The sequence below is a fragment of the Ciona intestinalis genome, chromosome 7 (assembly GCF_000224145.3).
Source record: "Ciona intestinalis chromosome 7, KH, whole genome shotgun sequence".
Classification (NCBI taxonomy): Eukaryota; Metazoa; Chordata; class Ascidiacea; order Phlebobranchia; family Cionidae; genus Ciona; species Ciona intestinalis.
In genome coordinates this window covers 1430920-1446445 of record NC_020172.2, presented here as the reverse complement: position 1 = coordinate 1446445, position 15526 = coordinate 1430920, and the positions used below count along the sequence as shown (strand labels likewise).

The window sequence follows — 15526 nt, the reverse complement described above, 5'->3', positions numbered from 1 at the left end:
ACAAAACGACAACAAAGCCCATCATTATCTTGCGTTTATCTGAATATTGCTGATCTATTTTTGGCTCACAATGCACAGAAGCAAATGAGATTTTTAAATCTTTTTTTATGTCCAGCTCAACCAGGAGCGTGAACGATTGGATGCAATGACTCAACACCTCAGCGGGAAAGAACAAAAGTCTGAGACACGTGACGAACGAGTTGCCATGGATACTACAGGAATGACCAATGGAAAAGCGGAACCTTTGGAAATGCGCCATCAGTCACTACCGGTAACATTTTGTTATTTTTTAAATCTTTGAAAATGGTTTGGCATTTATCGTTTAATTATAGACACTTGTGTGTATCGTATACAACAGCACCCGTTTTATGTCGCCATGATACTGGGTGCTTAGTCAACTCCGCTGTAAAAATTTCAGGAGCATAGCTCAGTGCACACGTTACTATACATACTGAAGGCCTGGGAAATTTCGGGCAATTGTTGTTGTTGTCGCTCTAGTCGAGAAAGGATCTTTTTGTTTCTTTAGCAGGCGAGGTGTTTATGGCACACACCGCCTAAAATGACATATACGCACCTTAAAACGGGTCGTAACGGTGACTGGCCGATTTTGCAGGCGGTCCTTCAACAAAGTGCACGTCCGTAAACACGGTTTGTACAGCAGGCAGCTTTCCCACTACCAGAAACAAACACAAAACAAAACCATTGCTTTGATCAGTAGGGCTCTTTGCATTCGTTTCAGCTTTGAAATAGATCGTGACATTTTGAACACGAATCTTCGCCGGAAGGATTCGGAACTTGGCATCTCAAAATTCCTTCAAGGTCATTAACTAAGCAAGGCCGTGGCGTCTCTGCGCTCGTGTCGAGCAGGCAGGCATTGTGTATGAGTTTCTCGAGTGTTGTCTCGTTTGTTGCCTGCCACTGTCGGTCGCTTGGAGAACGCTTGAGCCCGCGCTGATGGGCCTTGAAGACGCGACGCTAATTTTGAGCTAAACAGGGACAACAACAATTAAGCGACGCGGTAAACAGTCAAGTGCCGGAGCGGTGGCCGCCTTTGTGAGGCGAGAAGTCAACTTGACCCTGGAAGAATGGGTACAAAGCTGCGACAACACTGTAAAGATGCCGCGCTTTTTGAGTGGAAGGCCGACGGTGCACAAAGCGCAGCGAGCGAGTTAAGTTAATAGCGCTGAAACCTTATTTCAAGCGGATATCGCTAATTGTTCGCACCAATATGACCCGAGCATAGCCCCGTGATATCACCGCAGATGCTCATTGAAACTTTTGCGAGTCATGGCACTCATTGAAATTGTTTATCCAGCACCTAAAACCTCTGTATCATAAACCGCGTAATGTGTTTGCATAGTCACTCTTCTAATGGCAATCTTGTGTAGTGCTTCCCTGGTTTTGATGCGGCCAGTGTTTCCAGGCAATTAACGGCAAAGTGAAACGCCTTCTCGCCCAATCTCATTAACGGCAACACTTTTCGCCTTTGTATTTTCTGTGACGTGCCTTGAAGTTCGCATCAAAATAAACTGTTTAGTTTCCTAAGTGGGATTAGTTAGGACCTGCCAACTCATCCCCGCGAAAATACCTCAAATTCCTTTTTAACTCGCCGAGATACATACCGCTCCTTGATCGAAATTATCGCACGAAGAAGTTCATTCATTGCACCTTGCGTTGACATAACGTTTAATCTTGGAAAGTGGTTCGGCCAGCTGTTGTATATAATATACCACCTCAGTGTCTGGCATTAACTTCAGTTCGCAGCTCAGCGCGAACACAAGAGCGATTAATTACCAGTCGTGTGACATGCGCTGATGAATAATGCATTTATAAACTGCCTTTATATATTACAGGGTCCCAACAACAACAACAACAGTCATCACGGGATGGCGCTCGCACCCTTTCCCGCCCACCCAGTGACGTCACGCACCCCTAGTACCATCAGCCTCCCATCGAGCCCCATCTCGGCCCCCCATTTAGGTGCTTTCCCTTCGACCCTATTTCCTCCAGCGACGTCTGTCCCATCTTCCCCACCTCTGTTCAACTATTCGACGAACAGTATGGCGTCGGGATCACGTGACGCAATGTCCCAAGCCTCGAAACGACGTCACTCGGCTGCTGTGCCCATATCGACAGGTACGTTCGTATTTTTGCACCGTATATCGCGCTCGGCGGTCGATTACCCAATATACACATCGCATTAGCATCGTGCAGTACTAGAGCTTTAAAAATAACCCTAACCTTAGAAGAACAAGTGCTCATAGTTCAAAGCACTTGTCCTAGTGACCGCAAAACCGGACCGTTGAAACTCAATTAAAACCTCTTCTTGCGTGCAATCGATTTGAACACGGAAGAAGACTTATGGGCCCGGTCGAGCTGACCTGACTTTTTAATTGAAACCCTGCGATCCATCGCCGCAGCATCAGCTTTATTTGTTTGCATAATAAATGAACCATTAGTAGTCGCTGTCGCGGTGCCGTGCAAGGATTAGGGTTGGCACAACGCACAAACAAACCTAGGCGTCTAAATTTCTCCTCATGACGTCACCGGCATAAACGTGCCCACTGCAACACGCTAATCCAGTAAAAGGTGGACGCCGAATTTGCTCGCAGAATAATTCGATTTGATTCCAATTTAAGCGAACGTCGGACCGCCTTTCGAATTTTAATGGCTCTGTTATAAAAGTGCCGTCGCATGCATGTTGTTGTCGGTCATTAATAATGTATGGACTGTTTTTGACTTTAAATAATGCATTTTCGAGTCGCTCATTAAGAAGATTCCAGACTTCTCAAACGCCCCGCGATTCAGCACCAGCAAGCAAGCGCATCCTTCTATTACGTCACAATAAACGCGCGACCACGGCGATGACGAGCCAACCCAGGGGGTCCGACCTTCGAGTTCAAACGAAAAAACAGAATCCCTATTTCTTACTTTTTACGATTCCCCCCCGCATTTTCCGCATTATTATAACACAAGAACCGACAACATCCTCTGCCTCAGAATAATCCCTGGGGAGCCGATTATAGCCGCCAGATGTACAGTGTGAAGTTTACATCTTAATTAACGTTAACCCTGTTTATGGCTTCTGCCCGCATATTTCGTGCCGTTTGCTGATATTGTTATTGTAACACAAACATGTATGAATTACAGCTTTTAAAAAGGAATCTTTTTTACCAGATCTCTCCCAGAATCAGGAGTTCTACAGAAACGCTGACGTCAGACCCCCCTTCACCTACGCCTCACTGATACGACAGGTAACATAAAAATAATATAACAACGCGTAAAATTATGACACTTTCCAAAAATAGCATTTTTTAGTATTGCTAACCTTTCCGTCTTTTTTCAAGTCAGGTACAGTTTAAACAAACGAGCAATACTCGCAATTGTAATACTTACCCCACCACAAAACCGTTACACTTTTTCGCCAATAAAAATGCATTATAACGATACGCCTTAATTTAAGTCGCGTTGTTGCAAAATGCAAACTCGAGTCGTGGTCGGAATAAATTACGACGTAATGTCGGACCCGGATGTGGAGTTTCACTAACCTGGCTTGTCGCATACCATCGATCTACGATTAAGATGCCAAGACCGCGAAACTTCGACTTGGCGACCCCACGAGCTGTAAGGTGCGGACATTAATATTTAATCGTTGCTCGGCCGCGTGGAAGTAAACACGACGCCTTGGTAATCCCATTTCTGGGGTGTCGCTGCGGCTCATTTGCATAATCAGCTGTCACAATGCATAAGGCCTTATTACGCGTGGAGACGGGCATAAGGCGCCACATTCGTACTGAATTCAATTAAAATCAATTAAGGTGTTTAATATATAGCATTACTGTCGTTATTTGCCAAGCATTGATTTGATGCTCTAAGGGATATTGCATATTAGAGGCCTTACTCTTTCTCTCGAAACTCCCTAATAATTTCGTCAATAGCAATATCAGATGTCATATATATTACTCACGCGTCGAGGACTAATGGAACATTTTGTATGCAAGCCGTTGTGTGTTTGGACGGGAAGTCCAGACTTCCAAACAACAGATATTTTGTATTTACTATCACCATGCACTCATTGTTTCGAGGCGGCGTTTGGGCGAAAATGACAACTTTCGACGGGGTGCAATCAGTCACACAGCGCACAGGTCCATTGCCAACACGGTTGTCGCTTTCCGGCGCAGCTGCAGACACTGTTTTCGTCCGTCTCCCGGACGCCGCTGTTTACCAACAAGCCTGCAGTGTGTGTGGCTTCCATCGGTCCGGGGATCGCGGCCGGAGCCTGCCGGGCGTGAAATTAGATGCCCTCCGCTAATGGATCGCACACACAGCAGCGAAGGGTTATCGCTGGGAGCCGGAATTTTGAGAATTCGCTAACTTGTTCTGCCACCGTGCGGAAAGCGTTACATCATCGCCTCGTGGGAAACGAAGGCTAGTAGAAAACCCAATGTTCGTGTATGGTTTAGTTAACACGACTTGAAGGTCGGCTAAATACCAACTGTATGTTACTATTTACGCACAACGATAATCAGTGTATATACAAAAAGCAAGACACCTAGAAAAAATATTATTATTCGGTTGAATTTGTTGCTGGTTACAGTACATACAGATCATTTTCTGAGTTAACCTTCTAGAAATTTGTTAAAATCTTTACCTTGAACTTTAAACAAAGCTTTACGCTTACCGTTGAGTCATTACACGGCACGCAAATGTTTTGGTGCGTAGCAAATGCCGCGGCTTCTCATGTGCACAAGCGCAAAAAGAAAACCAACAAACACCAAGCTATTTCGAGCACCGCCGCCGGAATTTTACGCTCGATCTCCCGCCGGAATAAACACAATCGCCCGAGCCTTTCAACTTCAAACGGGGGCGGCGAAATTGAAACTTAATTTAAAGAAATCAATTTTAAGATGAAAGGCTCTGTCGATGTTTCGATTCGGCAGCAGTACACAAATAACGCACCCGTGTCGCTAGCAACCCGAGGAGTAACCAATCCGAAATTTTAGCATTCTACTTGCCCTAGACTTCCGGATCGAAAGTAATTAGAATCCGGTTTGGTTTTGCCCTAACTTTTAAAACACAAGATAAGCCACTAAATTACAAAATGTTCCAATTTTTACAACCAAAGTCATTTTTAATACGTTGGTACTAAAATATAGATTGACTTTTCAATAAACTAAAACTTTACCTATAAGTGAAACTTAACTTATAGTGTATAACTATATGTTTCATAAAAATCCTAATTTTTAGGCTGTTTTGGAGGCGCCCGACCACCAGATGACGCTAAACGAGATCTACAACTGGTTTCAGAAAAAGTTCGCTTATTTTAGAAGAAATGCCCCAACATGGAAGGTATTTATGGCAACCTTGTTAAAAAAATAAGTGTATTATAATGAAAAGTGTGCAATTAAAAAAGGGTCAATTTCTAAATTCTAAATTTTGAAACGATTATGTCAATATCAAGCGAGCAAGTTATGTACAGATTTTCCCTCTTACCACAGTGGTGTAAATTTTGAATTTGTAATTTATTTTCTGAATAAGTCATAAGTTCGATGGTTAGAACGGGCCGGGTCCGTGGAACACTAGGTCGTGGGTAAATGTTGGGGGTTTCCCAGCTTTCCCGGGGGGCCAAATCCTGATAATAAAGACTGGTCCAAGTTTAAGGCCATATTGTGTGCCCAGAACGCTGTGAGACACAATTTGAGTCTGCACAAGTGCTTTGTGCGCGTTGAGAACGTAAAAGGAGCGGTCTGGACCGTCGATGAGAACGAATACCAGAAGAGGAGACCCCAGAAGTTCTCCGGGTACGGCCCTCTAGCGACCGCTGCTTTTGGCTGTTTGTTGCCTCTAGATGACGCTGCCGCATTAGCTGTTGTGAACGTGCTTTTGCTTTTGGGTGTTGCTTCTTTTCCCTGCATTCTCCCTAACGCTTCGCCTACTAACTCATTAACAGCGCGTCATTAACATTAGTCAGATAAAGCGCAAGGGCGAGAGAATCGATTGAGCTCCATATAACACAGCATATACAGTACAAGAGAGATACGGCCTAACAGTGCAACACCCCTCACGCACCACCCAGCAGGCAGATTCTGAACAGAAAACAGGGCCATCAAACGTACTTTTGGGTTAGAGTAGCTTGCGTGCCTTCAGCAAAGCGAGTGACTGTCTTTGTGTCGTCACAGAGCGCGATCCGCACCAACCTGTCCCTGCATAAATGCTTTCGGAGGTGTGAGGACGTGATGGGATCGTACTGGACCGTAGACGACCAGGAGTTCCGCAAGGGCCGGCACTTGAAGCGCGGCAGGCCGCGGAAGTACGACGAACGCGAGCGTCCCCAGTAAGAACCATTCACATCCGACCACTGTCCGACCGCGTTCGCCTTTTCGCCGGCCCCCAAAACAGTGTTGACCGCTACAATTTTACAGAAAACTTAAAAACCGTTGGTCATCACTCGACGTCTCGCCGGCGAATTTGCAAACGCGCGCGCACCAATTAGATTGAGGCCAGGTAGCAACCGATGCTGCAATCGGTATTAATTTGCCAGCACTCACACCAGACCACCCAATCCCTTGCTTCACTCTTTCCTGCATGAACCGCATTGCTTGCATGCTTTTTTAATTTGAATGCCGTACAGTGTTGCTCCCAATTGCTTGCTATGTGTGATTCCACAAATTAGCATGCTCACTCATCATGTAACTTATCCTAACTGAAGTAATTTGTGTCATACGTTCCAAATTGCCAACTTAGTTGATTTAAAACCAAAACCAACCGCATATTATCAACAAACTAAACTAACACTACAGTTTTATGCATCTAGCAAAAAAATGATTTTCACGATATTCAGTTCCTAACTTTCTCTCTACTTTAGGAGTCCAGCAATTCGCAACCGTATCGAAACTCCGTCATCTGCTAGTTTCTATAGCAACCCAGCAATGAACCTTGCAACCATGCAGGTATGCATATGCTTCAATATAAAAAATTATCAAACTAATTTATACACCGGTCATTCCCTATTACAAATATACATTCACAGATGGCTCTAGGTGAAAACCCTTTCAACCAAGCACAGCTTGTAAGTCAAGCAGCAATGTTTGGTGGAACCCCTAGCCCTTACGGAGCTTTTTTACCCAGCGGGTTCACACTTGGCCACAGTATGTCTGCTGATCCATCGATATCAATGGACCAGGAAAACCAGAATATGTCTGGAGCCAGGATCACTAGTATCTCCCCAACATCGAGTAATCACAGCCTCAAAGATGATAAGTGAGTTTTGTTTCGCCGTTGTATGTTCTAATTTTGACTATACTGCGTTGTTTTTTTATAATATTAATAATAACGGGTAAATGATAACTTCTGATCTGTCACGGAAACCATTTGCTGGTCCCCGCCATTTTGTGTACCTCGCGAACATGTTTGTCAATTAAAATACTGTTTGTTTGTCAGTACGACCACTTTTTGTGTGTTCCAGAAGTTTTTAGTCCACGAACATTTGTAGTCTATAACGTAGACACTAAGTCTCGTTGGGCGGGTTGCAAATTATCATGAACAATAAAATAATTCCTTCCCGTATTTTTTGCAGCAGAGAATACGTGTCGCAGTTCAAAGGCACCGGAAAGCTGGACAACCAGTCAGAACCGGTTCCATCCAGTCACTCCATGGAGAATCCTTACCACTCGCCCAGACCGAACAAAATGGAGACCAACGAATCAAACCAGTACAGGGGAAGTCCCGTGCGATCACGTGACGACGACGCAGAAGCCAGCGGTGGCTCCATGCTCTCTGACGCCTCCGCCGGCGAGGACACCGACAAGCCGATGAACCTGCAGAACCTCACAAACGGGGACTCGCCGTCCCTCCAACAGAGACCGGGCATGCTTTCGGCCAGAGGCTCATTCACCATGCTGCACGATCAGTCAGCAGCCGAATAGACATTTTAGACAATCGTTTTCCCTTCGGGACAATGTCGCGTACATAGTAGCCGGAATTTATCCAAGACCCGACCGCGCAATCCCAGTTAGCGAACACATTACCCTAAAAATTCGAAGCCAACACAGTTCACAAGGGTGCTTCCCAAAATGCCGTTCAAGTGACCCTATATACGTATGTTCCACGCCATGCGGCGGTGCTCCCTGCAATAATAGTGTGGTGCTGTAGCCAAGTAGTAGACCCACAAACCTAGTTGATTTCTGTCGTGTTTTCAGTTGTTTCGTGCTCACCCCGCAGTATGAGGGGACTTTTGTGCTTGTTTGCGTTTTTCGGTGCGCAGATTTCAAGGTGCCTGCCGCCATGGTATCACCACGGAAGTTTTACCAGGATGTGTACTAACATAACACGACACAAAACAAAAATAACAATTGTGTTAGCTTTATGTTACAGGTATTTATGAAAGGTTTGAGACAAAATGTTCCGGCCATGTAAAAGACAGTATGTCGGATACAAAATGTCCTATATTTTATCGGGAAGTGTACTAACACAACAGGACACATGCAACTATTAAGAAGTTTCAATTCATATTTTACATTATTTGCAAAGCTGAAGTTTTTTTGCTCCGTGTAAATATGTCTTTTACACACATCTAGAAACTATTCTTGATGGCAAACGCATCCTTCAGCATTAAATCACGTAATGCCCACAGAGCTGACTTGGTTGTCTCATATCTAGCCTTCCCGTTTGCAAGCCAGTGGACTGGTAGTCTACAAACAAATCAAATGTTATTACAGTTCCGAAAAAATAGACACAGCAGAGGAGAGATCAATTAAAAACCAATTACAGATTTGGGAATCGTTACCAGTAAAACATATATGGATTTACCAGGTTGAAAATATGATCAAATATACAAAATATGCCGTTACTTACTTTTCTTCCTCTTCCTTGGTAAGCAAGACATCACGTTCTCTCACTTTTAATGTTCGATTCCAGTTGCTCAGAGTCTTGCTGCCTTTTTCTAATCCTGAAAATGAGAGAATAAACTTCAATGAAAGAAAAAACAGCATATTCTAAAAAAAAGCAAAAAATTAACATAAAAAAAAACAAGTAGTGCAAATATATTAGCAATTCACCTTCTATGTATCTTAGATAAGCCTCTGAATGCATCACACGCTGAGCTTTTGGTGGTGGCTGAAGAAATAGGGGCCCTCTTTTAACACGGTGACGTTCTGCTATACTTGCTGGTGGTGGTTGTGGTACCTGTGGATTTAAAATGTGGATATTCTGATTGTCTGACAGTGTTGCACTGCGGTACGGGCACCCTTTGTAGATTGTAGGGTATTTGTTTATTTAGGGTAAAAGTGATCACTGTTTTGAGCGTGTGTTCTTTGGAAAAACATTTAACAGTCATTGCTTCAACCCAGTGGTCACTAACCGTTTTTAAATTGCCAAACATAGTAAAAAAACAATCGAGCAGAAAGTAAAATATGTGGTAATTCGTCAGCAGGCAACATTTGTATAAAACAGAACTTTGTATTATAGCGACTGTCGTTGCCCCCTGACTCAAAAAGTTCCATTCATTACTTCTGAAAATTACCTATCATGTATAATATGTGTTAAGTGTTAAAATATGGGAAGTTTTTGGGGGAAAAAGGAGTTCAAATTTTCATGTTTAGTTGTTGTTCTTACCGTTCCAATTGTCTGTGGAGGATAAACTATTCCGGTTGGTGTTTGAGTGTAAGGTGCCATACCAGGGGTGTAACCATGTTGTGGGGTGCCATCTGCATTGAGTTGTGGTCGCTGTTGTTGTTGTTGTTGTATGAGTGTGTACTGTGGGGTTTGCTGGTAAGGTAGTCCTGTGGGGTTGAAGGTTTAAGTTGCTGTAGACTTTTAGTAGAAAAAAAGTTTTAACATATTTTGGTTTAGACTTGAGCAGTGTGCGTGGGGTAGAATAGTACATCAGTAGTTCTTAGGATTTTGGAAAATTTTGGTAGGACGTCCAGGAAGAAATTTTGGTAGGACGTCCAAATGTATTTAGTGGTTGGTGTGCATGCCTCATATAGTTGCCCTGCAGGACGTTGCTACCATTATGGGAGAACCTGTCTTTGATCAAAACACTGAACGACAACTGCTTCTTCTTAGTGGTTGTTTTTAAATTGCCAGCCATATTTAAAAAACAAATCTAATTTGTCACCCATTTCATTAAAAAATGCCACCCACAAAAATACATATATGATAACTCTAAGCAGGAGCAGGAGGATTACGAAACAGACCATCTGTGTTACAACGACTGTCGTTGCCCCACCACACAAGAATAAAGCATTAGATTTATTTAGTCATCCAAGATTAATAATCACCTGGTGGAATGGTGGTTGTTGGTGTAACCACTTCATCATCTTTCTTCTTTTTCTTCTTCCTACCAGTAAGTCTTCCCTCTGCCTCCGCACGAGCTGTCTTCTCCCGAGCTCTCTCCTCATACTCGTGTTTCTCGTCTTCATCCAAATTCCTCCATTCCTCACCAACCTTTATTGGAAGATGTAAAAGTGAAATAAAACTGGAAACACTGGAACGTCAGCCAAACAAAAACAGAACTACTGATCAAGAAATACCCAAATACCAGTAATAGTGATGGCAATTGGTATTTACATCAAAGTACACTGCATTGTCAAGAAGAAAACTGCAATTTTTAGTTTATTTTGTTGTCAACACCCAGTTTTGATTACTAACTGTTTCTAAAATTCACGAACACATTGGAAAAGTCACTTTAAATGGCTGGAAAACTAATGAGGCAATTAACATAAACTATTCATGTGCTGTTTTTGCTAGGAAATAATACAGTATAAGAAATGGCTCATTGGTAAAACACATTACTTTTTACTTCATTGCAATTACATTAACGCAATAACAAAAGGTTAATATATATTTTAAAATTTGTACATTGTAAATTTCCGTTAGTGCAGGCAGAAACAACACTGTACATATACTAAGCAGACTTCACATTCCAAACAACACTCACCAATTTACTGATGTCTCCAAATGGAAGATCAGGGTTGTCGGCTCTCACTTTAGGATGACAATGACTTGCAAATAATATGTAACCTGTTGAGTGGCCTCCCCTACCCTTCTTCTTAGGTGGGGGGGTGGCTACAGATTCAGGTCGAACCGATGATGGCCTGCTGCTGTCTGGAGACTGCATGAGGTGGTTTTAGTTTCTAATTTATTAATTTAACTTTTTTTGTTTATAATATATATAAGTATATACTTTTAATATATAAGAAAAGATATTACAAAACATTTTAAACCAATATGCTTGTTTTAAAATCTTTTTTTTTTTGATATACGACATAATATTATACAGCAAACTAATGTAAATCCTAAAAACCAATGAATTATTTTAAATCAAACAGGCTTGAATTATTATACTAGGTAAATAGAGATTGCACTGTGCATTGTGTGGTTCAGTGTTTCACATTTTTTTTTCAACTTTGGCAAAATCTGAAGTTACATGGACAAAATGCAAATACAGTCATAGGCAACAAACATAGGGGACCTAATTGATTAATGTGGAAAATGTAGTATATTTTGGCTCTGCTTGTGTGTATGGACACCTTATAACAGGGTTAATCTATGTTAGGCCTAAAATTGGGCTGCTTAAACACATGATGCCACTCTAGCCCAATGTTAAGGCTATGGTTTATTCATTGTATCACATAAACAAGTAACACAAAATATTGTAACCTATTTTAAACTGTTTTTCTATTTTCTATCTAAACCATTTACCTGCACTCCAGGGTTAGGGGTGATCATAGCAGGATGTGGGGATGATGAATACACCATGTGTGGTGAATTTTGGTAGTTAGCAACCCCTGGATGGGGTGAGGGGTAGCCTTGATACTGCTGTTGTTGAAGATAAGGTCTTGCCGCACCATCTATGGCGCCCTGAGCGAACTGTTGTGGGTATGTATGGTACGCAGGTTGAACCATCATCTGTGGTTGGCCATACACAGCTTGTTGGTGGTATGGTTGGCTGGGTGGTTGGTTTACGTAACCAGAACCTGGTATTGGCTGGAAAAGCAGGGTATACATAATTAAATACATTGTCAATGGTTGTAATGTATTTTTTTTATACAGTATTTTTCTATGAATATGAATTTTGTTAATACTAGTGAACAAATTTACAGATGTTCATTTAAAATTAAAAAAAAAAAAAACTTTGAGAGTGTTTGTTGTAGAAGCAGTAAGCCGCAAATGACAGTTAATAAGTATACATAGTAAAAAAAAAATTGGAGTATAATTGAATGAACTGAATTAAAAGCACTAAGCTAATATCCACACAGCAAGTACAACTTAGCATGAGTGTATTTGCTGGTTTATGTAACGGAACCTAGTATTGGCTAGGCAAGCCTTTTGGTTACAATTGGGTACAAACATGGTCAATCTAATGTAGTCATTAATACATTTTTTATGATTTCTGTCAAAAAAATATAAACAAATTTTCACTCATGCTTGTTATAAACCAGTAATAGGTTTGCTAACTTTTTACCTGTAATTAAATCACGGCATAATTTACTACTCACTAAATACATATAAGCAGCTAGCTTTTTATATAAACACACAGTCAATAAACTTAGCATTAGTGAATTTTAAATCACCTCATTAACTGCAAACTTCTGTTCTTTTTGTTGCTTTGCGATTTGCTCACGTTGTTTCATGTCTTCTTGTACAAGTTGTACAAGGGAAGGCGACAACACGTTCTCTGGTGTGAACGGTTTCTTGAAGTAGTAGTACTCATCATCTACAACCTGTGATATAGGATGTGGTAACTGTACAATGCATATACTTTGGTGGAAAACTGTAAGACACTGATCCGCATTTGCTTAATGGCAATTGATAGTTGCTCCAACCCAGTGGTCACTAATGGGTTGCCCAAATTATCAGCAACACATACAAAAAAAAAGAATAAATAAATACCTACAAAGTAACATACTTGGTAACTCGTAAGCTGGCACAAGGTGCATGAAACAGAACACCTGTGTTATAACACCTGTCGTTTTCTGACCACGCGAGAATAAAGTAAGTTACATTCATTCATCTACGGCATAAGTTGGTAGCATTGTTTGTCTATGATATTCATCATTTAACATATTGGTACTGCCTTGGAAAAAAATGAATTCCAATTCCTTTCTAACTAATTCTATATGGGGTCCTTTAGAACCTGGAATATAGGCCTGTGGAAGTTATTAACCTGGCTAGTACTATACTGATATTCACTCAACATATACTTGATGCTTTGCTAGATAAACTGTGTTACTTACTGTACATGAATCCCATTCTAAATAAAACTTCTTTCTCTGTTTTTGAAATAAAAGCTGGTATTTATAATGTAGAAGGTTAACATTAAAATAATTAAACACTAAAAATTGTATCTATGCTTTTTTAAACTGCTAACATAAAACGATACTAATAATCAAGTTAGCATGGACACTAGTATGGCTGTATGTAAGCCTAACCTAAGTTATATTAAATAAAACATATATGCTAAATGCTAATATTGTTATATAGCAGGGTGGGGGAAGATGGGATATCTTTAGCACATTATATCCAAATATCCGAATCGTGTTTCAAATAATAACAATGGTCTATGGAAGTCCTCAGGATACGGTTTTAAAATTTTTTGCTTACTACCAAATGTGACGAGGAAATAGAAGGAAAAGGTGCCCCATCTTCCCCCACTCTACTATACAATTTTTATTACTGTAATCTAGTTATACCTAGTTAAGCATAATGTTTGTTGTCCCTACCTTATGTGTTGGCATGTATCTCTTTATCCCTTTTATTTTTTTGATAATTTTATCAAAATATTTGGATTCGTAGACATAGACATCTTCTTCCGGCATTTCAGTTGGTCTACAAGCAGTATAATCACGTCCACATAACACCATACACTTTCCTGTTACATCCGACATCAGGACAGTGTCTTCTATTGAACTAAGAAATAACTCATTTCTGAAAAAAAAATTAAAACTTAGTAAAGTATAATCAAGGTTATTATAAACTGAAGTATTAGAGAGACATAAAACCAAAATACATTATCAAAAAATCAAGAAAATAAAATAGAAATAGTAGTAAACAAGTGTGAATACAGAATACAGGTTTTTTACCAAATTATTCTTAGGAGGTGATAAAACCTGTACATACACGTGTAGCGACCACTCTTATTTTCTTCCAATTAAATATAAATATGTTTTTAACCCTAAGCGTGTTTTAACAACTGTTGTTTTGTCGCAATATCCCGTCTTTCGTTTAAAATATTTCGAAATCTTCACTACCGTAATCGAAGAGACAAATAAAAGGTATTAATATTATTATATCAAACCTTTTGCCTTGCCCATACTGCGCTATACAACTCACAAGTAAATAAAACAACCTAGAACATAGTAACTAACAATCAGATGTGAACAGTTTTTTATAAAACTAAAACAAAAAGCCTAAAAACCCTTCACCCACAACCAGTTTCAAAAAACATTTAATTAAATAAGTATTTCCAAATCAAAATATTAAATATTCATATCAAAGTAACACACACATATGGTACTTACTTGAAAAACATTCGTGTTGGTTCATGTTCAGTAGATTCCGGTCTTACAAACCATGGACCGTGAAACCAAACATTTCCGTTCATATCTGTCCATAAGCGCTCAACCCGCGCTATCTATAAACAATATCTAAAAAGTTAAAAAGTCAAACCAAATATTGTGGTCTTACCAAACACATAAAAAACTAGCAAAACATTTTGACATTGGTATGGCATAAAGCTAAAGGTTTAACCTGATTTTTAGAAATATTTTTTTTTTAGTTTTTGCTTAAAAAATTCGCAAAAAAACTTAAAGCTAAAGGTTTAACCTGAATTTTAAAAATAAATTTATTTTGAATTTTTTGTTTCGCTAAAATTTAAAAAAAAACTTCAAGAGAATATTTAAGCGGAATTGTACCTTACCTTTGGTTTACCCCCAGAGTTTCTAACGTACAAACAATCTCCCAGTTTCACCCACATACCTTGTGCATAATACTGGATGTAATATGTAGCTGTGAAGAAACAAGTTTTATGCGAATTTCATGTTTTAGCAAATAATCACATAACTACTCAATATAAACAGCACTGTAAAAAATGGCCACTGAAAATTTTATTATTTTGTGTAAATTTTAGTGTCTATCTCTTTACAGTTTTTTCAAAAAAAGAAAAAAAAACATTATTAATAAATTCTATGAACTTATAACTTTTAATTGCTGAAAAGATAAATTAGTTTAAGTAAAAAACCTTCACTATGTGGGTTCTGTATCTCAGTTTTGATATTTTCTCGCTCTTTATCAATAACATCAGTTGGCCACGAACTTCCAACTTCTAATGCTGGTTCCTGAGTATATGGGTTATACTTAATGCTTCATTACAGAGTTAAACACATATTTGTTGATCCAATATACAATAGAATCATTCATTTTATAGGGTGATGTCTTACAACAAAGCATAATATCTGGGATTTAAGTCAGAGTTGGATCATTCTTTAACAAAATGGAGTAAATTACTTTCCAGTTTTCACTANAC

At 40.0% G+C, this 15526-nt stretch overlaps 2 protein-coding genes across 3 annotated transcripts in view; one reads left to right on the top strand and one right to left on the bottom strand.

Annotated features, from left to right (window-relative positions):
• foxp (transcription factor protein) overlaps positions 1-8345 on the top strand; it is a 22827-nt gene extending 14482 nt beyond the window's left edge. Inside the window, 9 exon segments of the mRNA NM_001078471.1 lie at positions 116-271; positions 1854-2136; positions 3178-3254; positions 5248-5349; positions 5680-5801; positions 6866-6950; positions 7031-7120; positions 7123-7260; positions 7577-8345. Coding sequence (NP_001071939.1) covers positions 116-271; positions 1854-2136; positions 3178-3254; positions 5248-5349; positions 5680-5801; positions 6866-6950; positions 7031-7120; positions 7123-7161 — 954 coding nt within the window. The 3' untranslated portion in view covers positions 7162-7260; positions 7577-8345.
• Positions 8302-15526, bottom strand: part of LOC780718 (protein polybromo-1) — a 25012-nt gene continuing 17787 nt past the window's right edge. The window contains exons 28-39 of one of the 2 annotated variants that reach the window (XM_018812573.2): positions 15242-15338; positions 14921-15009; positions 14523-14635; positions 13725-13929; positions 12576-12725; positions 11704-11988; positions 10940-11113; positions 10281-10446; positions 9613-9779; positions 9057-9183; positions 8854-8947; positions 8302-8690 (exon numbers count right to left, since the gene is read on the bottom strand). In XM_018812573.2, coding sequence (XP_018668118.1) covers positions 8573-8690; positions 8854-8947; positions 9057-9183; positions 9613-9779; positions 10281-10446; positions 10940-11113; positions 11704-11988; positions 12576-12725; positions 13725-13929; positions 14523-14635; positions 14921-15009; positions 15242-15338 — 1785 coding nt within the window. In that variant the 3' untranslated portion in view covers positions 8302-8572. The remainder of the gene's footprint in view (positions 8691-8853; positions 8948-9056; positions 9184-9612; positions 9780-10280; positions 10447-10939; positions 11114-11703; positions 11989-12575; positions 12726-13724; positions 13930-14522; positions 14636-14920; positions 15010-15241; positions 15339-15526) is intronic. The other variant, XM_018812574.2, reaches the window with a different exon arrangement.